This window comes from Cervus elaphus, chromosome 29 (genome assembly GCF_910594005.1).
Source record: "Cervus elaphus chromosome 29, mCerEla1.1, whole genome shotgun sequence".
In the NCBI taxonomy this organism is placed as follows: Eukaryota; Metazoa; Chordata; class Mammalia; order Artiodactyla; family Cervidae; genus Cervus; species Cervus elaphus.
Genome location: NC_057843.1, coordinates 19,519,127 through 19,544,916, shown reverse-complemented (window position 1 = coordinate 19,544,916; position 25,790 = coordinate 19,519,127). Strand labels below are relative to the sequence as shown.

General features: G+C 38.8%; 1 protein-coding gene across 2 annotated transcripts; it reads right to left on the bottom strand.

Moving 5' to 3' along the window:
- Positions 1–7,350: 7,350 nt before the first annotated feature.
- On the bottom strand, positions 7,351–10,556 carry IZUMO3 (IZUMO family member 3). Of its 2 annotated transcripts, XM_043891427.1 has the most exons (7): positions 10,075–10,556; positions 9,864–9,938; positions 9,626–9,715; positions 9,391–9,408; positions 8,877–8,957; positions 8,381–8,471; positions 7,351–8,069 (listed from the first exon to the last, which is right to left on the bottom strand). In XM_043891427.1, exons 1-7 carry the CDS (start codon positions 10,304–10,306, stop codon positions 7,934–7,936), a joined length of 723 nt encoding a protein of 240 aa, XP_043747362.1. In that variant the 5' UTR covers positions 10,307–10,556; the 3' UTR covers positions 7,351–7,933. The 2 variants fall into 2 exon arrangements, with proteins under 2 accessions (XP_043747362.1, XP_043747363.1); XM_043891428.1 differs by lacking the exon at positions 9,391–9,408 and having other exon boundaries at positions 7,934–8,069; positions 10,075–10,306.
- Positions 10,557–25,790: the final 15,234 nt, after the last annotated feature.

Here is a 25,790-nt window from a genome sequence, read left to right as displayed (position 1 = left end):
TCTGTCATATTTTCAGGTTCACTACTTACTTTGTTCAAGTGCTTTAAAATGTTTCATTAGCTTTGATCTTATTGCTATGTTCATATATATAAATCCAAACACTGAATAGATGTCTGTTTTTGACCCCAACAAAGTTGATACTTACTTTCAAAACTAAATTTCAGCCCTTTTCTTCAAAACTGTTTGTCCTTCTGTATTTTTTTTTTTTTTGAATTTTCCTGGGGATTCAGCAGTAAAGAATCCACCTGCCAATGCAGGAGATGAAGGTTCAATCCCTGGGTGGGGAAGAACCTTTAGGGAAGGAAATGGCAACCCATTCCAGTATTCTTGACTTGGACATCCCATGGACAGAGGAGCTCAGTGGGCTACAGTCCATGGGGTCACAAAAGAGCTGGACATGACTTAGCGACTAAGCAGCAACAACCAATTACTTACTTTAGTGAAGGAAACAGCCGAGCACCAAGCACTTATGGTGGGAGGAAACCAGAGTTTCACCATTTGGGTAAAAATCAAAGGCTGCATGTTATAGCTCATTTCAGGTTTTTCCTTAAGAATTTTTCAGTAGTGTTCATACTGTTTTTAAATTTGTTTAAAGAACTTTGGCAACCTGGTTATTTTTTTTCTTCCTTTTGTTAATTTGTGCTTTTATTAAAATATCTATTTCATCCAAGTTTTGTATGTTATTGCCATTTAGTTGTTTTAAAGAGTCTCTTAAGATAAAAATAAATTCTGTCTATAGTTTTGATTCTCTTATTTCTAAATTTTTAATGTATCTTCTAAAAATTTTGTTATGTGTTTGGATGAAGACTTATTAGCATCTGGTATTATCTCTTTAAATTCCACCTTTTGTTTCATTTAGATACAGTCTAACTTCTCTCTTTGTACATTTTTTGAGTTTACTTTGTTCTTTTCCTAGCTACTTAGAATGCCCTATTCATGTTTTTATATTCTTTATGATATATGAATAGAAAGTTCATCTCAAATGCATATAATTAGCCACTCTTCACAAGATTTGATAAGTAATGTTTTGTGATTGTTATTGTTACGTGTTCAACCTTACTGGACTAAGGGAAGTCCAGATAGCTGGCAAAACATTGTTCCTGGGTTTGTCTGACAGGGTGTTTTTGGAAGAGATTAACATTTAAATCAGTAGACTAAGTTAAGAATATCTGTCCTCACCAAAGTATGTGGTATCATTCAATCCACTGAGGGCCCTGGTGGAGGAAAGGCACATTTTCTCCCTTCCTCCCTCCCTCCCCCCTCTTTCCATCTCTCTCTCTCTCTCTCTCTCACACTCACACACCACACACACACACACACACACACACACACACAAAATCAACAGACTGTGACATCTGTTATTTCCTGCCATCAGCCAGGGGATCTCCTGGGTTCTTGGGCTTTCCAACTCTTGAACTCATACCAGATTCCTCCTGGTTCTCAGACATTCAACTCTAAGTGAATTATGACACTGGGTCTCCAACTTGTAGACTGTATATGATGGCATTATTTCAGTATCTGTAGTAGTGAGCCGATTCCTATAATAAATCTTCTTAATTTTTTTGTCTGTCTATTGATCTATCTTTTTGGTTCTGTTCCTCTGAAGAACCCAGACTAAGGCAGATTTTTTTGTTAAGGGTAGTTCTAGAGGAATAAAATTTTAAAGATGGGTTTTCAGAATTGGTTTTGAGTTTTTTGAATTGACTTTCTAGTCCTATTAGATTTAAAGATGCTGATAACTTACTGCCAGTAGTAAGGAGAGCCCTGACAGCCTTGGCATGAACTGTTTATAGTGTTGTGTAAAGTATCGCCATTGGATACTATTAATCAGTCATTTATAAGACGTATGTTGGGTGATTCTGTATATGATACTTTCAAACATTTTTTTAAAACTAAGGAATGTGATGATGTTGATTGGTCGCTTCTGTTTTACTGGACACAGTGCTCAAGGGATGAACTCTGGGATTCAACTTCTCAGCTCAGACGCCACATATATGACCTGGAAGCTTCTTGTTGTACTCTGAGGAAGAACCTTATTTCCTATAGGTGCAGGGTTGAAATTGCTGAAAATAAAACACAGGACCTTATCCTTCTATTGGCTGAATTACAATACAAGTTGAATACCAGCCTTATTAGGTGCCTATTGTTCAAGTGAGGGCATTAAATTAAGAAATAATTGGGTTCTGTAAGTTGGGATGGAGATATGTGGGCAGACTCTGATGAAGAACATATAACTTTCACTTTAGATATTACAGTTCTGTAACATCATCTCTTACAAATGGGAGAATCAGTAAGTAGATATTTATTGCATGAGTGTTTATTGTAGCATTCTTTACAGTGACTAAAAAAAAGCTAGTGAAGAGAATACCAAAAACAGAGGAATGTTAGAATAATCATGGCACCATCACACTATGGTACTGTGCACAACCACCAAAATGCGAGTAGACCTTGATATCAGTTAGCTTAATTGTCACAAAACATCTAACTATGAAAATCAATATGCATAAGTGTTCGTAATTCTTAAAAGCAAGCAATTACATGTGTAATGTATTTATATGTATGTGTGTGTATCTGTTTGCTTATTACCAATTAGGTTTTGATAAAATAATGAAAGATATATCCTTGTTAACCATGGTTTTCTAAAAGAGAATAATGAGAACGAAGTAGAAGAGGGGCGGGAGGGAACAACAAGAAATTTAAAGGCTGCACTAAAGCAAACGAACATGAAAACCCACAAAATCTGGCAAATGTGTTGTCCTTTCAATATTATTTTCTACAATGAAAAGCCTTCCTCAGTGATCCATGCAAAGAAATAGAGGAAAACAAGAGAATGTGAAAGACTAGAGATCTCTTCAAGAAAATTAGAGATACCAAGGGGACATTTCATGCAAAGATAGGCACAATAAAGGACAGGAACGGTAGGGACCTAACAAAAGCAGAAGATATTAAGAAGAGGTGGCAAGAATACACAGAAGAACTGTACAAAAAAGATCTTCACGAACCAGATAATCACGATGGTGTGATCACTCATCTAGAGCCAGACATCCTGGAATGTGAAGTCAAGTGGGCCTTAGGAAGCATCACTACACACAAAGCTAGTGAAGGTGATAGAATTCCAGTTGAGCTATTTCAAATCCTGAAAGATGATGCTGTGAAAGTGCTGCACTCAATATGCCAGCAAATTTGGAAAACTCAGCAGTGGCTACAAGACTGGAAAAGGTCAGTTTTCATTCCAATAACAGAGAAAAGCGATGCTAAAGAATGCTCAAACTACTGCACAATTGCACTCATCTCACACGCTAGTAAAGTAATGCTCAAAATTCTCCAAGCCAGGCTTCAACAGTCCATGAACTGTGAACTTCAGATGTTCAAGCTGGATTTAGAAAAGGCAGAGAAACCAGAGATCAAATTGCCAACATCCATTGGCTTATTGAAAAGCAAGAGAGTTCCAGAAAAACATCTACTTCTGCTTTACTGACTATGGCAAAGCCTTTGACTGTGTGGATCACAACAAACTGTGCAAAGTTCTGAAAGAGATGGGAATACCAGACCACCTGACCTGCCTCTTGAGAAATCTGTATGCAGGTCAGGAAGCAACAGTTAGAACTGGACATGGATCAATAGACTGGTTCCGAATCAGGAAAGGAGTAAGTCAAGGCTGTATATTGTCACCATAAGTATTTAACTTATATGCACAGTACATCATGTGAAATGCCTGGCTGGATGAAGCACAAGCTGGAATCAAGACTGCCAGGAGAAATATCAATAACCTTAGATATGCAGATGACACCACCCTTATGGCAGAAAGTGAAGAAGAACTAAAGAGCCTCTTGATGAAAGTGAAAGAGGAGAGTGAAAAAGTTGGCTTAAAACTCAGCATTCAGAAAACTAAGATCATGGCATCTGGTCCCATCACTTCATGGCAAATAGATGGGGAAGCAGTGGAAACAATGAGAGACTATTTTTTTGGCTCCAGATTTACTGCAGATTGTGATTGCAGCCATGAAATTAAAAGACGTTTACTCCTTGGAAGTAAAGTTATGACCAACCTAGACAGCATTTTAAAAAGCAGAGACATTATTTTGCCAACAAAGGTCCGTCTAGTCAAGGGTATTGTTTTCCCAGTAGTCATGTTTGGATGTGAGTGTTGGACTATAAAGAAAGCTGAGCACCGAAGAATTGATGCTTTTGAACTGTGATGTTGGGGAAGACTCTTGAGAGTCCCTTGGGCTACAAGGACATTCAACCAATCTATCCTAAAGAAAATCATTCCTCAATATTCATTGGAAGGACTGATGTTGAAGCTGAAACTCCAATACTTTGGCCACCTGATGTGAAAAACTGACTCTTTTGAAAAGACCCAGATGCTGAGAAAGATTAAAGGCAGGAGGAGAAGCAGACGATAGAGGTTGAGATGGTTGGATAGCATCACTGAATCTATGGACATGGGTTTGGTAAACTCTGAGAGTTGGTGATGGACAGGGAGCCTGATGTGCTGTAGTCCATGGGGTCACAAAGAATCAGACACGACTGAGCAACTGAATTGAACTGAACTGAAAGCAATATAAACTCAGTAATTTAATAAAGACCATGAATGAAGTTAGTTTGTTTCAAGAACTTTTGGTGAGATGAACCTCAAGTCATTGGGAAATGATAGATGCCAATGATACTCTTATCCTGTAATTTTTAACAGGAAGTTCATATTTAGAAACTGAGTGATATTAATGTTCAGGTCTTCCTCAAATATATTCGGAATCATTCAGTATTTCATTAATGTAGCAGCAACAACAAACCAGCACTCAGAGATCTGCAGTGGGTGAAAGATGTGCAAGTTATTTCTCCCTGCCACTAAGGAATCAACCTGCCAGTGTGGGAAATACCGGAGGCGCAGGTTCAGTCCCTGGGTCAGGAAGATCCCCTGGAGGCGGAAATGGCCACCCACTCCAATATTCTTGCCTGGAAAATCCCATGGACAAAGGAGCCCGGTGGGCTACAGACCATAGGGTCGCAGAGAAGTGGATGCAGCAGAGAGACTGGGCATGCACATGTGTCCCACTGAAGCAGGACCTGTTTTCCTACCGATAAACTGTGGTGGTATTCTTTTGAAATGAGCTTCCAGAATAGAACGAAACAAAACAGACTGGAAAGTTCATGTATTTTAGAGTTAGCCAGGCCTCAGTTTTAGTCCAGGTTTTGCCACCACTATCTGTAACAAAGAATATGTTGTCAATAAACCTACACTTACCATCTTTCCATTTATCTTCATGATTATAGATGTCAGTTCCAATCAGATGGTGTGAGTAAGGTTAGCCACCAGGGGAGTTTGTCATAGCCTAGATTACTTCTTGTGGGACCTTGAGTTAGACATTTTCCTCTTTCCTCATTCATAGTGCTGAGGTCAGTAACAATATTACTCAAAAGATTGTTGTGAGAATTCAATTTGATAGTAGATATAAAACTCTAATTAAGATTTAATATACACCGTAGAAGTGTTCAATAAGAACAACTAGACTAAGACAATATTCAACTCAAACATAGAACAGAGATTTATGGAAAAATGATTGGGACAAATCTCAACTCAGGACTCATATTTTGGACTTGTGTGTGTGTGTGTGTGTGTGTGTGTGTGTGTGTGTGTGATATCATGATGAAGACTATATGCTATGTAATGTCAAAGAAAATTTCCCGCATTGAACCTACTGATAAATATGGAAACAGTTACTAAATGAAAGATGGAAATAAAACAGCCCTGGTGTGATCACTCACCTAGAGCCAGACATCCTGGAATGTGAAGTCAAGTGGGCCTTAGAAAGCATCACTATGAACAAAGCTAGTGGAAGTGATGGAATTCCAGTTGAGCTATTTCAAATCTTGAAAGATGATGCTGTGAAAGTGCTGCACTCAATATGCCAGCAAATTTGGAAAACTCAGCAGTGGCCATAGAACTGGAAAAAGGTCCGTTTTCATTCCAATCCCAATGAAAGGCAATGCCAAAGAATGCTCAAACTACCGCACAATTGCACTCAACTCACACGCTAGCAAAGTAATGCTCAAGATTCTCTAAGCCAGGCTTCAGCAATATGTGAACCGTGAACTTGTAAATGTTCAAGCTGGTTTTACAAAAAGCAGAGGAACCAGAGATCAAATTGCCAACATCTGCTGGATCATTGAAAAAGCAAGAGAGTTCCAGAAAAACATCTATTTCTGCTTTATTGACTATGCCAAAGCCTTTGACTGTGTGGATCACAACAAACTGTACAAAATTCTGAAAGAGATGGGAATACCAGACCACCTGACCTGCCTCTTGCATGTCCTATATGCAGGTCAGGAAACAACAGTTAGAACTGGACATGGAACAACAGACTGGTTCCAAATAGGAAAAGGAGTACATCAAGGCTGTATATCGTCACCCTGCTTATTTAACTTATAGGCAGAGTACATCATGAGAAATGCTGGGCTGGAGGAAGCACAAGCTGGAATCAAGATTGTCGGGAGAAATAGCAATAACCTCAGATATGCAGATGACACCACCCTTATGACAGAAACTGAAGAGGAACTAAAAAGCCTCTTGATGAAAGTGAAAGATGAGAGTGAAAACATTGGCTTAAAGCTCAACATTCAGAAAACTAAGATCATGGCATCTGGTCCCATCACTTCATGGGAAATAGATGGGGAGACAGTGGCTGACTTTATTTTTTGGGACTCCAAAATCACTGCAGATGGTGATTGCAGCCATGAAATTAAAAGACGTTTACTCCTTGGAAGGAAAGTTATGACCAACCTAGACAGCATTTTATAAAGCAGAGACATTACTTTGCCAACAAAGGTCCATCTGGTCAAGGCTATGGTTTTTCCAGTGGTCATGTATGGCTGTGAGAGTTGGACTGTGAAGAAAGCTGAGCGCCAAAGCATTGATGCTTTTGAACTGTGGTGTTGGAGAAGACTCTTGAGAGTCCCTTGGACTGCAAGGAGATCCAACCCGTCCATCCTAAAGGAGATCAGTCCTGGGTGTTCATTGGAAGGACTGATGCTGAAGGTGAAACTCCAATACTTTGGCCACCTCATGTGAAGAGTTGACTCATTGGAAAAGACCCTGATGCTAGGAGGGATTGGGGGCAGGAGGAGAAGGGAATGACAGAAGGTGAGATGGCTGGATGGCATCACCGACTCGATGGACATGAGTTTGAGTAAACTCCGGGAGTTAGTGATGGACAGGGAGGCCTAGCATGCTGTGATTCATAGGGTCGCAAAGAATCGGACATGAGTGAGTGAACAGAACTGAACTGAGACATTTAAAAGTAATCTTGATTAAAGACATTAATGAAAGTTACCAACCATGCATTCTTTTTTAAAATGTGATTACAAAGAACTTTATTTATAATAAGTTGAACATGGGTTGACATCATAGAAAGAAACAGGTTTACAAGAATGACATGTTCTGTTCTGCAAGCATAAATTTTTCATCTATTTCATATTATCCTTAATGGAGTCTACACTATCAGAAAATTGATTCCACTTCTTATATTTTGCCCTTTTTTAGGGCAAAAGAACCAAAACCATACTTAAAATTTTGTTGGTGATAGTTACACACATTAAGTCCATTGTTTGGATGCTTAGACTGATAGAATGAGAAATAAAATTACGTCTTTATTACCTTCTGTAGAATCTTAGAATACCATTCGTTCTTTGTTATTATGCAGTGTATCATCTTTCATGTGCATTTCAGCATACTAGCATTGCTTTCTGTCCAACTTCCAGTAAAATGTTTGCTTCCGTTGCCCTCAGGATATCAGAAAGGCTCTTTACCAGAGAAACTAAGTTCTGTTTTAGAATACTTGGACTTTATGACTGCAAAAGAGCTTAATTCCTGGTTTTCTACTTGGAGTCAACATATAAGAGAATTATGAAACACCTCCTGCCTGTGTCTTTGTATTTATTCTCTGCCTCTGAAATCTTTCTTCTTCTCATCCGTTATCCCCATTAATTCTTCAAGTTTATTCTCCAAGTATTTCTTTAATGACCTTCGTATTGCCTTCATTTTCCTCCGGTGAGTGATGCAAAAATGGAATCTAGAGAAATAAGATAATCCCGACTTAAATATTAGTAGCCCAGTTCTTTACAAAATTGTAACTATTTTTTTCTTCCTTTTTTGAATTCCTCTACAAGCTTTTTTCTCATACTTCATCACACTTCCTCCATTTCCTATGTTCCAACTTTTATCCCATGAAACTTTTATCTGTTTCATTCCTATTAGTAGGATATCCCAAAGTTTGAGATGACTTCTTTCCCCTTATTTCCATTGGAAGAAGGGGAAAGATTGGGCAGTCTCTTTGCCAAAGAAATGCTTGACCCAATGTGTGTTTAAAAGCAGGAAACTCACAGTAGCAAAACACCTCCCAATATTACAACTTCTGCTAATAATATCAGAAATAGTCCAATTTCTCGATTCTCAGCCTTCTTTGGATCATCCTCTGGAGGAAAAAAGGGGAAAAAAGTGAGCTGGAGGGGAAAATTAGTAACTTGAGAGCTTTATCCATAAGACTCCTTTTAACCTTAAAAATTGTTCTATTCACCATTTATATCCTGTTCCCTGGTTATTCTGCTCTTTCTTAGACTCCTAGGCTCTACAAAACATTTTCCCCTACTACCCCTAGCCTGATTTCTCCATCTTTAGTACACTTTTTCATTTCTAAGCTCTTCAGTGACCTAGGTCCCAATAATTCATTCTGGCACAAATTTTGTCCAGCATCTTAGCTCTTATTTGTAGCATTAGTATGACCTACATAGAAGGTGATCAACAAATATTTGTTGACTAGATCAATGAGAAACTCCTTGATCCCTGGCCTTTCAAAGTGCCATACAACAATCTCTGTTACCTTCACAATATTCTCCTTTGAAACATCGAGAGGTGATGCGAAGACACGTCCAACAATCCAGGATAGGACCTTCAGTCACGACTGATGCAGAGAAGAAGAAAGATAGTTGGAAGGGGCTACAGCATGGAGTTGCCTTAGCTTAGACACCAGTATGAATTAGATTGCAGGCATTTCCATTGGTTACATTGTTGTAACTTTCTTCTTCCCCTAGCCATCAGGTTTAGAGATGGATCAAAACTTTAAGCCCAATCTCTGGGAAGAAGTGGGGAGATGATGCCTCAGCTTATTTTGGGGCTATGGATTAAAAACTCTGGTATAGAAGGACTCTGAGCACGTCCAATTATATGGAGTGATTGAGATTTCATAAGCTAGATTCTGTTGTCACAGATCGTTGACATTCCCCCTTGTAGCTGATAGCTTTAGGAATTATGTTCTCAGTGTGACAAGTAGAGGAGATAAAGGAGATGGGGAAATATGCACTGAAACCTCAAGGCACTGCATATACTGTACTTACCACAGTCTTCAGAACAAGCTAAAAGAGAACCAGAAAGATCTAATGAGCTTAGACTCAACTTAAAGTTTGTCATATTTATACTCAAATAGTCTTTATTTGGTTACCCCATTACCTTCCAGCCACCCCTCCACCCATTCTGGATTATTTTAATGTGAATACCTATTCCTCCTCTCACCCCTCATTTCCTATTCCTTTCACATAATTTCAGTGGTGTTAGATATACATCTGATATTACCAACTTCAGAGAATGTCTTTAATAGTTTTTCCAGTTTCGAGTCCAGGTTTTTGCGGATATCGAGAAGCCTGCCTTGAAGGATAAAGACACCTGAAAAGGGGTGGAATGGACATCAGAAAAGAGGGGTGGCCTTTCCCTTCATAATTTAATCCTAATTGTTTTGCCTTATTTCCCCCAGTGAATTAATCTCAAACTTGCTTGGGCAATACATTGTTTTAACATTGAAACAGTACCTCACCTTTCCATGTTTCCTTGCTCAGTTTATCAAGTTCATTCTTCAGCCATGTTCTCAAATCGACAACCTTCTGAACAGCTAGAGAGGAGGGGTAAAGGAACATGTCGGGGTTAATTACATTTATGGAGGAAATTATGCGGCCCCAGGTTCTCTCTTCCCTACCTCCCTTCTCCCTTTAGCTCCCAAAATTCTTAGGGACTTAGGCTTCCCTCACCCAACACCCGAAGCATCTTGTCCCTGTGGGAGACCTTGAAGCTTAAACTGATCATCTCTTTCATCTGCCGTTCAAGCAGATGAGTTCGGCCAGGGACTTCTGGGGGTACCAGCTTTCCAAGCAAGGATTTAACTTCCTCGATGAATTTGGGGTCACATTCCAAACAGCCTTTGACCCCATGGAAGGCTGCCAGGGACAGGGGCAGGAGAAGGAGCAGCCGCAGGTCTCCCATATCCTTGCCCCGACTGCCCTTGCCCCAACAGCAGGTTGTCCTGGCAACTGGTTCACCTAGTTCCCTTTCCTTCAAAACTCCAGCAATGAGAGGCTTGTCTTGGGTAGTCTGACTCCACCTTTCCCTCCGTTTCCATCCCACTTCTAGGCAATCTCATTTTTCTAAGGATCTTTGGTTGTTTTCTGACTTTTGTCCTTCATTCCAGAGAGAGGGAACTACCAGCTGGGGAGTAGATACCTGAGTTCTGAGTGTGGAACCCAGAATGAGAGAGAGAAGTCTTGAGCTCACACAAGCAGAGTTCTGTGCAGGGAGACAGCTCAGAAAACAGTCGTTAACCCTTTCTCTTACTTGTATTCTTAGTAAATGCCCACACCCCTCCTGATCATTTAAGTAGTATCATAATATCAGTGGATGTTGAAAGAGATATCTTAGGACCTTAGTTTGTTTAACCGAAATTCTGCTTTAATATAAGAGGTAAGAAAACCCAGAATATTGATTTGCTTAGGGCCCCAATTCTTTATGGTAGCAGTATTGTTGAAAAATATTGTTGAAAATTGAAATGGGAATCCACATATAATTATCATAGATAATAATGGTTTTGATACAATTGATAATTTCTCAGAAATTTAGACTACATTTGTCAGCAGGAATATTTCTCCAGCCACACTATACACTATATAACCTTTTTAGATATTGTTCTTCTTTTAGAGAACCTGGAACCAGAATACTAGAAACATCAGGTGAGGAATACATGGTGATAAGTGAGACTCCAGTAAAATTCATGGTCCTTTAACAGGCACCTTTTGAATATGCTCGTGATAAAGTGTGTAACTTATACGAATACAACTGCAATTACCATGGGCTGTGTTCTCCAGCAATTTCCATGGAAAATGACCTAATAAATATGTTTTTCCTTTGGTTTTAAGCTTTTTGAATAAGAATTTTCTTTCCTATATGAAGAAATTAATGTTGCTTTGCAGACTTTCCAGACTAGTTACGTCTTTTCTAATATATTGTATGTATGACTGTGACTCCCTGGAAACTAGGAAGCCCTGGGATCCGCAAAGGTTGGTGGTAGACTTGAAACCTAAGGTATGGCAAAGTCCTAGAGTAGAAGATTGTGAAGGAAGTTAAAAGAACTGCCACTAATAACGTGCCTTCCATGCACCCAACTTTGTGCTGGAAACTCTTTAGATAGACTCTCCCAAGTCCTCATGGCACAGCAAGACTCGGAGAGGTTATTCCCATTTTATAGTTAAGAAACTGAGGATCAAAATAATTGAGTGATTTGGGATCTGGATTCAAACTCATATCTGCTTAATTTCAAACTCTATATACATTAACTATTGCCTCTCAAAATTTTCTGGAATAATACAGAAAGCAGTCTCTTGGAATTTGATAAATTGGAAGATGGGGAGTGTTTAATTCAAATTCTTTCATGTTCAAAAACTGGCCCTTCTTTGATCTGGCTTTATGTTCCCTTGGCTCAATGATTTCATCTTTCGATGACCCACAAAGGATTTTCAAAAGCTGAGGTCTGAAGGTATGTGTGTTAATGGGATTAAAGTAACTTTGGAAACCAAAGTTGAAGACTAAAAAGGTTAAGAAACTTGGCAGGCAGGTGGCCAAGAAAAAGCTATTATTCAAAAGAGAAAAATACATGTTATAGTTATCTTCCAGTTAACACTACATGCTTTTCATTTTGGATTGGATTCGTAAAGCTCTATCATACCACTGAATAACTCTACCTCATTCCATGGCATATTTCTTTGACTCTGACCTAGTAGCCCATCTACCATTTTATTTTTGCTTTACCTTTCCAGCTAAATTTGCAATCTAGGACTCTTAGGATGAGAGAAAAAATTAATTTGGCTTTTGTGTAGTCTCGGGAAGTCTGGAAATAGCAAGCCATTTCCTAAAAAAGTCAGGCAGAGATTGTAACTGAAGGGTGCATATGAAAGGGAAAATAGTGGAGGAAGTGTCACCCTCATGAAGTAAACAGTAGGCGGATGACAACAGTGTGTGCTAAAGGTGAAGATCACTCACAAAGGTCTGGGGAAGACAGAACAGCACTGAGTCTGGAGCAATTTTTTATAGAGAGACTGAGTCCAGATGCATAATAGCATATGCATTCATAATAATGTACCAAATATATGTTTGCCTGTTGGTGGTTCTTACACAGATAAAGTATCCATGGTCAGTGTTGTGTATGTTTTGGTTTTGGTCACATAGCACTATCAATTGGAACTGTGGTCCCAACCTGTTTGGCACCAGAGACGGGTTTCATAGACGACAATTTTTCCACGGAACCTGGCAGAGGGAGATTTAGGTGGTAATGGGTGTGATGAGGAGCAGCAGATGAAGCTTCCCTCCCTAGCATGCTGTTTACCTCCTGCTGTGTGGCCTGGTTCCTAACAAGCCGCAGACCACTTCCTGTCTGAGGCTTGGGGCTAGGGGACCCCTGAATTAGAGAGTCCCTCTTTTAAGGGCTAGGATCAGTGGTGGTGTAACATTTGGCCTTGGTATTGTAACATAATGCCCTGAGGTTTAAAATCCGAAGAACAGGTTGCATAAAGAAGAGCAAGAAGCTGTTACAGTAATTTGCCCACATTCTCTGGTAGATCCCAGATCCATACAAAAAATAAAAATAACAAATCTCTGTGGCCCAAGCTTCCTGTAGAGTTTATTTGCCCAGCTGTGCCCTTCTGCCTTGCTTTTCTTATCACTTCACAGGATTTTTTATAAGTTTGGCAGATGACCTGGGTATTTCTCACTGTCAGGCAATATTAACCTCTTTCCTGATTGAAAACTGAGACTTGGAAGCTATTAATTGCTGTTTGGCTATGTTGTAAATTATCTTTCTAGGTAGTATAATAATCATAGGTTTAAGTGTTTAAATAATTACTATGTGCCAGATATTTCACAGTAAAATAATTTCATTATTTTCTGTATTCCTGTTCATTTATATTCCATTGTTATTAAGCCGATGTCTCCATATTCCGCTTATCATTTAGGAAGAGTCATAAGGTTTGCACCCAGAAGTCTTTGAGGAAATCTCTATTTGGTAGGAAATCAAACTAAAATATATTTGATCCGATTAAGAGGGATTGTGGGAAGAATGAGGGCAGAGAAGTAAAGGAAGCAGAGATGTCTGTCACAGTGCCTTCTCTCTGGGCAGGTCCCAGAAGGGAAGCTGTGTTCGGTTAAAGGAAATAATGAGAGGAGTTTTTGCCCTGTGCCCTTTAGGGACTGTGAAAGCTATACAATTGCCCACACGTGGATAGTAGTAGCTAAGGAAAAGCCTGTAGGACTGGGTAATAGAAGGTACTCCTGAGACAATACCATTTTCCATATGGCATGCAAAAAGGAGTATGTTCCTACTAGCTACTAGGCAAGGGTATATAAGTGAACTCAGTATCTAGGGGAACCTGTCAGTGTGTATCATTAAAGCTCTAGGTACAGGGTCCCTCGTCTAAGATCTGGATAGCAAGCAACCAGGTCAGGAAAGCAAGAGGAATCTGCAGCAAACCTTCTGGCCTTGCTGGGACCAAATTGTTAGGAAAGACCACTAGACCCCGAGCAAATAGAGAACAGATTCACAGTGTTCCACATGCAGTTTCTCAGCAAACACTACAAGCCGACCAGAAGTGGGATGGTACCAACCTTACCTTAGAGATACCAAAACATTGTCGGAGAATGGAGCAGATATCCTCAAAGTTTAAAAAAAAAAAAAAAATCATGCAAGGGAATACCCATCAGAGAAGAAAGTTAGTGTCTACTTCACTAAGAAGGAAAATGCAGGGGTTTTAAGTACTAGAAATAGTTCATTTTAATGTATGGGGTAAGATGGATTGAGTCCATAGTTAAGCTCATACTTTGTTAAAACAGGCTGGATTTTCAGTGATTAGGGAGGTGTTTTTCCGTTTAATTTATTTTTTAGTTGGCGGATAATGGCCTTACAGTGTTGTGTTGGTTTCTGCTATACAAAAACATGAGTCAACCACGAGGACTCAGACCTGCCTCCCTCTTGAGCCTCCCTCGGCTCCTCAGCCCACCCCCCTGGGTCATCACGAAGCATCGAGCCGAGCTTCCTACACCATGCAGCAGCTTCCCACCAGCTGCCTGTTCTGCACATGACAGTGTATATATGCCAATGATACTCTCTCAGTTCGCCCCCCCACTCCTCACTCTGCTGTGTCCACAAGTCCGTTCTCTATATCTGTATCTCCATTCCTGCCCTGCAGATAGGTTCATCAGTACCATTTTTCAAGATTCCATGTATAGTTGCTAACATACAATATTTATTTTTCTTTTTCTGACCTCTTCACTATGTTTGACTGACTGTAAATTCATCCACATCACTACATTCTTCTTAATGGCTTAGTGATATTCCATTGTATATATGTACCACAGCTTCTTTATCTATTCATCTGTTGATGGACGTCTAAGTTACTTACATGTCCTGATTATTGTAAATAGTGCTGCTATGAACATTGGCATAGCTTCCTGGGTAGCTCAGCTGGTAAAGAATCTGCCTATAATGCAGGAGACCCTGGTTCGATTCCTGGGTTAGTAAGTTCTCCTGGAGAAGGGATAGGATACCCACTCCAGTATTCTTGGGTTTCCTTGGTGGCTCAGACAGTAAAGAATCCGCCTACCAGGTGGGAGCCCTGGGTTTGATCCCTGGGTCGGGAAGATCTCCTGGAGGATGGCATTGAAACCCACTCTAGTATTCTTGCCTGGAGAATCCACATGGACAGAGGAGCCTGGCAGGCTATGTTCCATAGGGTTGCAAAGAGTCAGACACGACTAAGCGACTAAGCTCACACATGAACATTGGGGTGCATGTATCTTTTCAAATTAGTGCTTTTGGTTTTTTTGGATACGTATCCAGGAGTAGAATTGCAGGGTCATATGGTAATTCTTTTAGTTTTTTTTGAGAAACCTCCATACTGTTTTTCACAGTGACTGTACCAGTTTGCATTCCTACCAACAGAAGAATCCTCCACATCCTCACCAATATGTGTTATTTGTAGTCTTTTTGATGATAGCCATTCTGACAAGTGTGAGGTGACATCTTATTGTGGTTTTGATTTGCATTTCCCTGATGATTAACAGTGTTAAGTATATTTTCATGTGGCCATCTGTTGGTCATCTGCATGACCTCTTTAGGAAAATGTTCTTTCATATCTGTTGTTCAATCAGGTTTTTTTTTTTTCTTTGACGTCAAGTTGTATGAACTGTTTATATACATTAACCCCTTATAGGGCATATTATTTGCAAATACTTTCTCCCATTCAGTAGGATTTTTAATTTTGTCATTGGTTTCCATTGTTAAGCAAATGCTTTAAGTTTAATTAGGTCCTACTTATTTATTTTTGCTTTTATTTCCTTTGCTTTAGGAGACAGATTCAAAAACATATTTCTATGATTTACATCAAAAAGTGTTCTGCCTATGTTTTCTTCTAGGAACTTTATGGTTTGTGGTTTTACATTTAGGCCTTTAATCCACTTGGAGTTTATTGTATATGCTGTGAGAAAATGTTCTAATTGTATCCTTTTACATGTAGCTGTCCCATTTTCCTAGCACCTTATTGAAGAGACTATCTTTTCCCCATTGTACAGTCTTGCTTCCATTTTTGTAGATTAATTGAAGATAAGTATGTGCATTGTCCCACGTACACTTGAAAAGAATGTGTCATCTGCTGCTTTCAGGTGGAATGCTCTCTGTATATCAATTAAACCCTCTGCTCTAATGTGTCATTTAAGGGCCAGTGTTTTCATATTGATTTTCTGTCTGGATGATCAGTTCATTGATATAAGTGGGGTGTTAAAATATATCACTATTATTATTTTACTGTTAATTTCTCATTTTTTCTGTTAATATTTATATTATATACTTAGGTGCTCTTGTGTTGGGTACATATATATTTACAATTGTTGTATCTTCTTGGATTGATCCCATGATCATATTTAGTGTCCTTTTTTGTCTCTTTTAAGTCTTTGTTTTAATATCTATTTCCTTTGATATAAGTATTGCTACTCAGACTTTCTTTTGATTTCCATTTACACTGAATAACTTTTTTCATCCCCTCACTTTCAGCCTATGTGTGTTTTTAGATCTGAAGTGAATCTCTTGTAGGCAGCCTTTGTATGGGTCTTGTTTTTGTATTCATCTAGCTACTCTTTTTTTCCCCTCTTATTCTCTTCCCTTGTGATTTGATGACTATCTTTAATGTTATGTTCGGATTCCTTTTCCTTTTTAGTGTGTGAGTGTGTGTGTATATATATATGTATATGTATATATATATATATTATAGATTTTGTTTATGAGTACCATAAGGTTTTTATTTAGCATTCTCTCTGTAAATGTGATTGTTTTAAATTGCTTATCTCTTAATTTCAAATGCATTTTCAAAACCCTCAATTTACACTATCCTCCCCTTGTGATTACTGTCTTTTTCTGTCATACATTACTCTACTTGTTTTATGTATCCCTTTATTGCTTGTTGTGGATATAGATGATTTTACTACTTTATCTTTGTGCTTTCTATTAGCTTTGTATGTGGATGATTTTCTACCTTTAGTATAGGTTTGCCTTTGTGTATGCTGTTGTTGTTCAGTTGCTCAGTTACGTCCGACTCTTTGAAACCCCATGGGCTGCAGCACGCCAGGCTTCCCTGTCCTTCACCATCTCCCAGAGCTTGCTCAAACTCATGTCCATTGAGTCAGTGATGCCATCCAACCATCTCATCCTCTGTCATCCCTGTCTTCTCCTGTCTTCTGTGTTTCCTTAGGGTCTTTTTTCTAAGGAAAAGAATCAGGGTCTTTTCCAATGAGTTAGTTCTTCACATCAGGTGGCCAAAGTATTGGAGCTATAGCTTCAGCATCAGTCCTTCCAATGAATATTCAGGGTTGATTTTTCTTTAGGATTGACTGGTTTGATCTCCTCACAGCCCATGGGATTCTCAAAAGTCTTCTCTTAACACACAGTTCAAAAGCATCAATTCTTCAGTGCTCAGCTTTCCTTATGGTCCAACTCTCACATCCATACATGACTACTGGAGAAACCATAACTTTGACTATGTGGACTTTTGTTGGTAAAGTAATGTCTCTGCTTTTTAATATGCTGTCTAGGTTGGTCATAACTTTTCTTCCAAAAAGCAAGCGTCTTTTAATTTCATGGCTACTATCACCATCTTCCCATTTTGGAGCCAAAGAAAATAAAGTCTGTCACAGTTTCCACTGTTTCCCCATCTATATGCCATGAAGTGATGGGACTGGATGCTATGAACTTAGTTTTTTGAATACTGAGTTTTAAGCCAGCTTTTTCACTCTCCTTTTTCACCTTCATCAAGAGGTTCCTGGCAATCTTGATTCCAGCTTGTGCTTCATCCAGCCTGGCATTTCCCATGATTAATTCTGCATATAAGTTAAATAAACTGGGTGAGAGTATACAGCCTTGATGGACCCCTTTCCCAATTTTGAACCAGTGTGTTGTTCCATGTTCAGTTCTAAATGTTGTTTCTTGACCTGCATGCAGGTTTTTCAGGAGGCAGGTAACATGATCTCATATTCCATTCTCTTTAAGAGAAATTCTTAAGAATTCTTTAAGAATTTTCTACAGTTTGTTGTGATACACACAAAGACTTTAACATAGTCAATGAAGCAGAAGTAGATGTGTTTTTTTCTTTTTTAATTCGCTTGTTTTTTCTGTGATTGAATGGATGTTGGCAATTTGATCTCTGGTTCCTCTGCTTTTTCTAAATCCAGCTTCTACATCTGGAAGTTCTCAGTACATGTACTGCTGAAGCCTAGCTTGGAGGATTTTGAGCATGACCTTGCTAACATGTGAAAAGAAAGTGAAGTAAAGGTTTACCTTTACTGATGAGCATTTTTATTTCATAATTGTTTCTTGTTGTTGCCTTTTCTTTTTCATGTTGAAGTTCCTGTAGCATTTGTTTTAAAGTTCATGTGGTAATGCTGAACTGTTTCAGCTTTTGCTTTTCTGTAAAATTTTTTGTCTCTCCACCAAAATGAATGAGAACCTTGCTGTGTAGAGTATTCTAGGTTGTAGGTTTCCCCCTTCCATCATTTTTAATACATTGTTCCAGTTGCTCTGGTCTGCAGAATTTCTGCTGAAAAGTCAGCTGATAGCCTTATGGGAGTTTTCTTTTATGTTATTTGTTGATTTTTCACTGATGCTCTTAATAGTCTCTCTTTATAGTTAATTTTTTTTCCCTTTTAATTACAGTGTGTTTTGGTGTGTTCCTCTTTGGGTTAATCCTAGATGGGGCTCTCTATGCTTTCTGGACTTGACTGTTGCCTTTCCCAGATTAGGGATATTTTCAGCTATTATATTTTCAGTATGTTCTCAGACCCTTATTCTCTTCTGGCTTCTGAGACCCCTATAATGTGAATATTAATGTGTCTGATATTGTTGCAGAGGTCCCTTAAGTTGTCTTCATTTCTTTTCATTCTTTTTTTCTCCTTTCAGCTTCAGTGATTTACCACTACTCTGTCATTTAGCTCATTGATCATTCCTCTTTATCATTTACTTTAGTCTTGAGTCCTCATTTCATTTATTGTCTTCTTCATCTCTTTTTGGTTGTTCTTTATTTTTTCTAACTCTGTGTTAGAAATGTTTAACTTCTCATGCATGTTTTGCATGTTTGCATGTTTTCTTCTCTTAAGTTCTTTGGTTATCTTATCATTACCCTGAACTCTTTCTCAGGTAGATTGTCTATCTCCATTTCACTTAGTTTTATCTCGTTTCTTTGTCTGAAACATGTTTCTCTTCTGCCTCATTATGACTAAGTTGGTTTTGTATTTTTCTATCTTTGATATGTTAGTTATAGTTCCTGAATTTGGAGAAATGGTTTTATCTAGGAGTCATCCTATGTGTTTCTGCAGGGGACTCCTCTCTTTGTTCACTAGAGCTATATACTCTAGGGGTTCTACTATTAAGGGCTGCATTGGTCTATTTGTTGTAGTAAACTGGCTATTTAGACCATCTGGTAGGCTTGTTTGACTCCCAATCTGGTTGGTGGCCAGACTCTGCCTTGTGTGGACACTGCTGACCACTGTTTGGCAGGGTCTAGTCATGAGACGGCTCACTGCAGAAGCCCGTGGAGCACTGGGGCTAGTGCTGGTTTTCTGGGTGGAGTCAGGGTCCAGAAGACTCTAGAGTTGTTGCCTGCTTACTAGTGGGTGAAGCTAGGTATCGGAATTAGTACTGAACTACTGACAGGCAGAGTCTACTGACAAAATTACTAACATTTTGTGGGTGAGGCCTTGTGACCTAATGTATGACACCATGCTCAGTTCTAATTCTGACACTCATAGAAACAGATCCCTCTTAAAAGTATAAGGAAGGGGGCAACTCTTAGTTGAATTTGCCTACATGATCACTACCCTTTAATCTTACTGTTGATAATTCCTTTTCATTAAACTCCCTCTAATTAATATCAAAATTACATTTGAACCTTTCTCAATTTGCACAGTTGGAAAAGGAAATGGCAACCACTCTAGTGTTCTTGCCTAGAGAATCCCAGGGATGGAGGAGCCTGGTAGGCTGCCGTCTATGGGGTCACACAGAGTTGGACACGACTAAAGTGACTTAGCAGTAGCAGCAGCAGCTGTTTGCACAGCATTATTTGTCATCTTGAAATGAGTGAGTTTCTCTTAATTTTTTAATAATATGCTAAGTAATTATTTTCTGCTTAAATGCAGCCTCACTTCAGTACTTTAGTTCTATTGGGTTATTGATTCACTTACCAGAAATTTAATAAGTTCTGTTATATCTGGCAGGGTCTTCTGAAAAAGAGTCTTAAGAAAGTTTACTGTCTACTTATTTACTACCTAAAACTATGATCAGAGGAAACTAACCAATCTGATCACATGGACCACAGCCGTGTCTAACTCAATGAAACTATGAGCCATGCCATGTAGGGCCACCCAAGATGGTCATGGTGGAGAGTTCTGACAAAACATGGTCCACTGGAGAAGGGAATGGCAAACCACTTCAGTATTCTTGCCTTGAGAACCGCATGAACAGTATGAAAAGGCAAAAAGATAGGACACTGAAAGATGAACTCCCAGGTCAGTAGGTGCCCAATATGCTACTGGAGATCAGTGGAGAAATAACTCCAAGAAGACTGAAGAGACAAAGCTAAAGCAAAAACAACACCCAGTTGTGGATGTGACTGGTGATGTAAGTAAGGTCTGATGCTGTAAAGAGCAAGGTTGCATAGGGACCTAGAATGTTAGGTCCATGAATCAAGGCAAATTGGAAGTGGTCAAAAGGAGATGGCAAGAGTGAACATCAATATTTTAGGGAATCAGTGAAATAAAATAGACTGGAATGGGTGAATTTAAATCAGATGACCATTGTATCTATTAGTGTGGACACAAATCCCTTAGAGAAATGGAGTAGCCATCATAGTCAACAAAAAAAATCCAAAATGCAGTACTTGGATGCAATCTCAAAAACAACAGAATGATCTGTGTTTGTTTCCAATGCAAACCATTCAGTATCACAGAAATCCAAGTCTATGCCCCAACCAGGAATGCTGAAGAAGCTAAGTTGAATGGTTCTATGAAGACCTACAAGACCTTCTAGAACTAACACCCAAAAAATGTGTCCTTTTCATTTTAAGGGACTGGAATGCGAATGTAAGAAGTCAAGAAATACCTGGAATAACAGGCGAATTTGGCCTTGGAGTACAGAATGAAGCAGGGCAAACGCTAATAGAGTTTTGCCGAGAGAATGCACTGGTCATAGCAAACACCCTCTTCCAACAACACAAGAGAAGACTCTACACATGGACATCACCAGATGGTTCAATACCAAAATCAGATTGATTATATTCTTTGCAGTCAATGATGGAAAAGCTCTATACAGTCAACAAAAACAACACCGGGAGCTGACTGTGGCTCACATTGCGAACTCCTTATTGCAAAATTCAGACTTAAACTGAAGAAAGTAGGGAAAACCACTAGACCATTCATATATGACCTTAATCAAATCCCTAATGATTATACAGTGGAAGTGAGAAATAGAGTCAAGGGATTGGATCTGATAGACAGAGTGCCTGAAGAATTATGGATGGAGGTTCATGACATTGTCCAGGTGGCAGGGATCAAGATCATCCCCAAGAAAAAGAAATGCAAAAGGCAAAATGGTTTTTGAGGTAGCCTTACAAATAGCTGTGAAGAGAAGCAACTGGCAAAGGAGAAAAGGAGGGATATACCCATTTGAATGCAGAGTTCCAAGGAATAGCAAGGAGAGATAAGACAGCCTTCTTAAGTGAACAATGCAAAGAAATAGAGGAAAACAATAGAATGGGAAACAGTAGAGATCTCTTAAAGAAAAGTAAAGATACCAAGGGAACATTACACGCAAAGATGGGCACAATAAAGGACAGAAAAGGTATGTACCCAACAGAAGCAGAAGATATTAAGATGAGGTGGCAAGAATATACAGAAGAATATACAAAAAAAAATCTTCATGACCCAGATAATCACGATGGTATGATCACTCGCCTAGAGCCAGACGTGATGGAATGTGAAATCAAGTGGGCCTTAGGAAGCATCACTACAAAAAAAGCTAGTGGAGGTGATGGAATTCCAGTTGAGCTATCTCAAATGCTAAAAGGTGATGCTGTGAAAGTGCTGCACTCAATATGCCAGCAAATTGGGAAAACTTAGCAGTGGCCACAGGACTAGAAAAGGTTAGTTTTCATTCCAATTCCAAAGAAAGGCAATGCCATAGAATGCTCAAACTACTGCACAATTACATTCATCTCACACTCTAGCAAATTAATGCTCAAAATTCTCCAAGTCAGGCTTCAACAGTCCGTGAACTGTGAACTTTCAGATGTTCTAGCTGGATTTAGCAAACCAGAGGAAGCAGACATCAAATTGTAAACATCCATTGGGTCATCAAAAAAGCAAGAGAGTTCCAGAAAACATCTACTTCTGCTTTATTGACTATGCCAAAGCCTTTGACTGTGTGGATCACAACAAACTGTGGAAAATTCTGAAAGAGATGGGAATACCAGATCACCTGACTTGCCTCTTGAGAAATTTGTATGCAGGTCAGGAAGCAACAGTTAGACCTGGACATGGAACAACAGAATGGTTCCAAATCAGGAAAGGAGTAAGTAAGGCTGTATATTGTCACCCTGCTTATTTAACTTATATGCAGAGTACATCATGAGAAACACTGGCCTGGTGAAGCTCAAGCTGGAATCAAGATTTCCAAGAGAAATATCAATAGCTTCAGATATGCAGACGACACCACCCTTATGGCAGAAACTAAAGAAGAACTAAACAGCCTCTTGATGAAAGTGAAAGAGGAGAGTGAAAAAGTTGGCTTAAAACTCAACATTCAGAAAACTAAGATCATGGCATCTGGTCCCATCACTTCATGACAAAGAGATGGGGAAATGGTGGAAACAGGGACAGACTTTATTTTCTGGGCTCCAAAATCACTGCGGATAGTTACTGCAGCCATGAAATTAAAAGATGCTTACTCCTTGGAGGAAAAATGATGAGCAACCTAGACAGAATATTAAAAGGCAGAGACATTACTTTGCCAACAAAGGTCCATCTAGTGAAAGCTGTGGTGTTTCTAGTAGTCATTTTTTTATGTGAGAGTTGGACTATAAAAAAAGATGAGTGCCAAAGAATTGATGCTTTTGCACTGTGATGTTGGAGAAGACTCTTGAGAGTCCCTTGGACAGCAAGGAAATCCAACCAGTCCATCCTAAAGGAGATCAGTCCTGTATATTCACTGGAAGGACTGATGTCGAAGTTGAAGCTCCAGTACTTTGGCTACCTGATGCGAGGAACTGACTCATTTGAAAACACCCCGATGCTGGCAAAGATTGAAGGTGGGAGGAGACGGGAACAACAGAGATTGAGATGATTGGGACATCACCAACTCAATGGACATGAGTTTGAGTAAACTCTGGGAGTTGGTGATGGACAGGGAGGCCTGCTGTGCTGCAGTCCGTGGGATTGCAAAGAGTCACACGCAACTGAGTGACTGAACTTAACTGACATAAAAGGAGACTGAATATGTCTCACCTAAAGCAGGAAAGTTTTAATTCAGTGGAAGAAAGAAGAACTTTGTGAAAGAGTTACTAACTTTAGCTATAGAAATGAGCTATCAAAGAAAGTTGGAATCATCTTTCCTAGAGATTAGTGGTCACCTTTGGTGTATTGGCAGTCTTGCCTACGGTTTTGGGCTTAACTGAATGGGTTCTTCCAAGCTGACATAGCTGCTATCATAAACAGAGAATGTTAACTTGAATAATACATTTCATATTAATTTTTTCTTAGGTTCAGTGCAAGTTTAACAGCAGATATATGTTCAGTTTCTTTTTCAAAGAACAGGAATTACAGTGTTACCTGTAGTAAATGGGAAAAGAGTATCAGATTCTATATTCTATAAATTATTATCATTTTTTGGCATAAATATATTCACCAGGATGGATTCTAGGAACTAGCTCAAATTGGTTTTTAGCTGGTAAAGGAAATAGTTTAGAGAGAAATATAAAATGTTTTTCAATTGCAGCTATTTGAGAATTTTACCATTTCATTTTCTTTCTGGAGTAAGGAAAGACCTTGACAAAATGTGCATTGACCACTTTTCATTTATGCCAGGTTTAGCTCTATGTCTGAAGGGCAAACGCGATAAATTGGTCATACATTATCTCATTTATAGTCTGAGTTTTATGAGCTCCCGTAAAACAATTAGCATATATACATTTTACAATAAATGGGCAAGCAAAGTGGCTGCAAACAATATGGAAATGTCAATAATTAATTTTAGATTTCCAAATGTAGCCGAGACACTGGAGCTTTCTCTTCTTTTCAGAAGAGATGGTTTCTTTGTTAGGAATATGCAAGCATGTTAATTCATTACTCTGTGGTTTCTCTTTTTCCAAAGCTTGTCGAAGGCCTAATTTATGTGCAAGACTGAAAGCTGTTTAAACAGATAATATGCCTCCTTCATGAGAAATACCACCCCTTTATGCTCCATTAAATTCAGACGTTGACTCTATAAGCTATGTACCAATTATTTCTTTCCAGAAACAGCAGCATAGTTTTTTCTTTTTTCCCCACAAAGGACAACAGATTATTGCAGGCTGCTATTAATCTCTGCATAGTCCACAAAATACACAGGACACTAGGGAGAAAACAATTGACTAGTTATTTTAATATTTGCAAAAGTACTGTATAGAGAGAAAATAAAAAGAAGATTCTTGTCTGTTTGCTGCTCATAAAATATTTCAGTTCTCCTCAAAAAGATAGAAAATGTCCTAAAATTAGTCAACAATGACCTGCTGATGTTGTTGCAGCGCCTATGGATGAACACAGATGGGTCTTTATCTGGCAGATCTTTATATTCTCCAACATCCTGTGTGGCTGACCACTCTACAACCCTTCTATATGCTCCATTAGTTGGATGGTACAGTAGTGAAATACCTATTAACATCCTAAAATGGGTTCCTTTATGATAACAGCATTGTTTGGTGCATGATAATGGGGCCAGTTTTCATAGTTAAAACGAGAAAAATACACTAGTACCTCAGCATAACCCTTCATGGGCTAGAATTTAATATGACTGTGAATCATTTTGGAGGATATGAATTACTCTAAGTTACAGGACTATTTACAAAACTAGTGACATAGATACAACTGCATGTATCAAAGTCCAAGAAATATTTTAATAGTGAAAAGCCAGTAGCCAAGTTATTTGTGTAAAGATTTTAACTTTTCTCCCTCATACAGTCAAAAATGTTTGAGTTCCTCCAATTTAACTTTCATTCAACAAGTGTTCATTGAACTTATCAGTAGTATCAACAAAAATGAAGTGAGGACAGAAATGCCTCTGTATTCATAGAGCTCGCATTCAGGTATAGTGCTGAGGTCTTAGACTAAAGGGATTTTCTTTTATGTCCCCTGTTGGCATTATTTATTTATTTATTTTGGTTTCCTTCCTTCCATCCCCTTCCCATCTTTTTTTATTTATTTATTTTTTATTTTTTTATTTTTTTTATTTTTATTTTTTCCATCTTTTTTTAAATCTAATGATTCCCTTGTTTCTGAATGAGGATTTCACTCTTCTGTGTCCAAATGGAGAAACATTTGGGCAATATGGTTCACAGGGCAGTGAACCCCGGACTAGCTTAAGCTAGTTAGTATATTTGATTCCCCCAGAAATTTCATGGGTAAATAAACCAATCAGAGTTCATGAGATACTGGCAAACTAGTGTAAGGCTTCGGGGAGAAAACATTTCTTTCTTTTTTCTCAGGAACTACCTGAAGAAACTTTATACCCCAAGACTTGGTGATATAAAAATATGAATACTGAGCTACAACTAACAGAGGGGAGATGGAACTGGCCCTTAACTGCCACGTGAGAGCTGATTGTACAACCCAACCTGCATTCAGTGACGTCACATTGATAGCT

What these genes read in the sequence shown, in the direction of transcription:
- IZUMO3 (XM_043891427.1), bottom strand. Translation starts at nt 10,306, where the DNA reads ATGGGAGACCTGCGGCTGCTCCTTCTCCTGCCCCTGTCCCTGGCAGCC. An exon ending in CAAGATGCTTCGGGTGTTGG is followed by an intron (nt 9,939 to 10,074) that starts GTGAGGGAAGCC and finishes CCTCCTCTCTAG; the next exon opens with CTGTTCAGAAGGTTGTCGAT. An exon ending in TTGGGAGGTGTTTTGCTACT is followed by an intron (nt 8,070 to 8,380) that starts GTGAGTTTCCTG and finishes TTATTTCTCTAG; the next exon opens with ATTCCATTTTTGCATCACTC.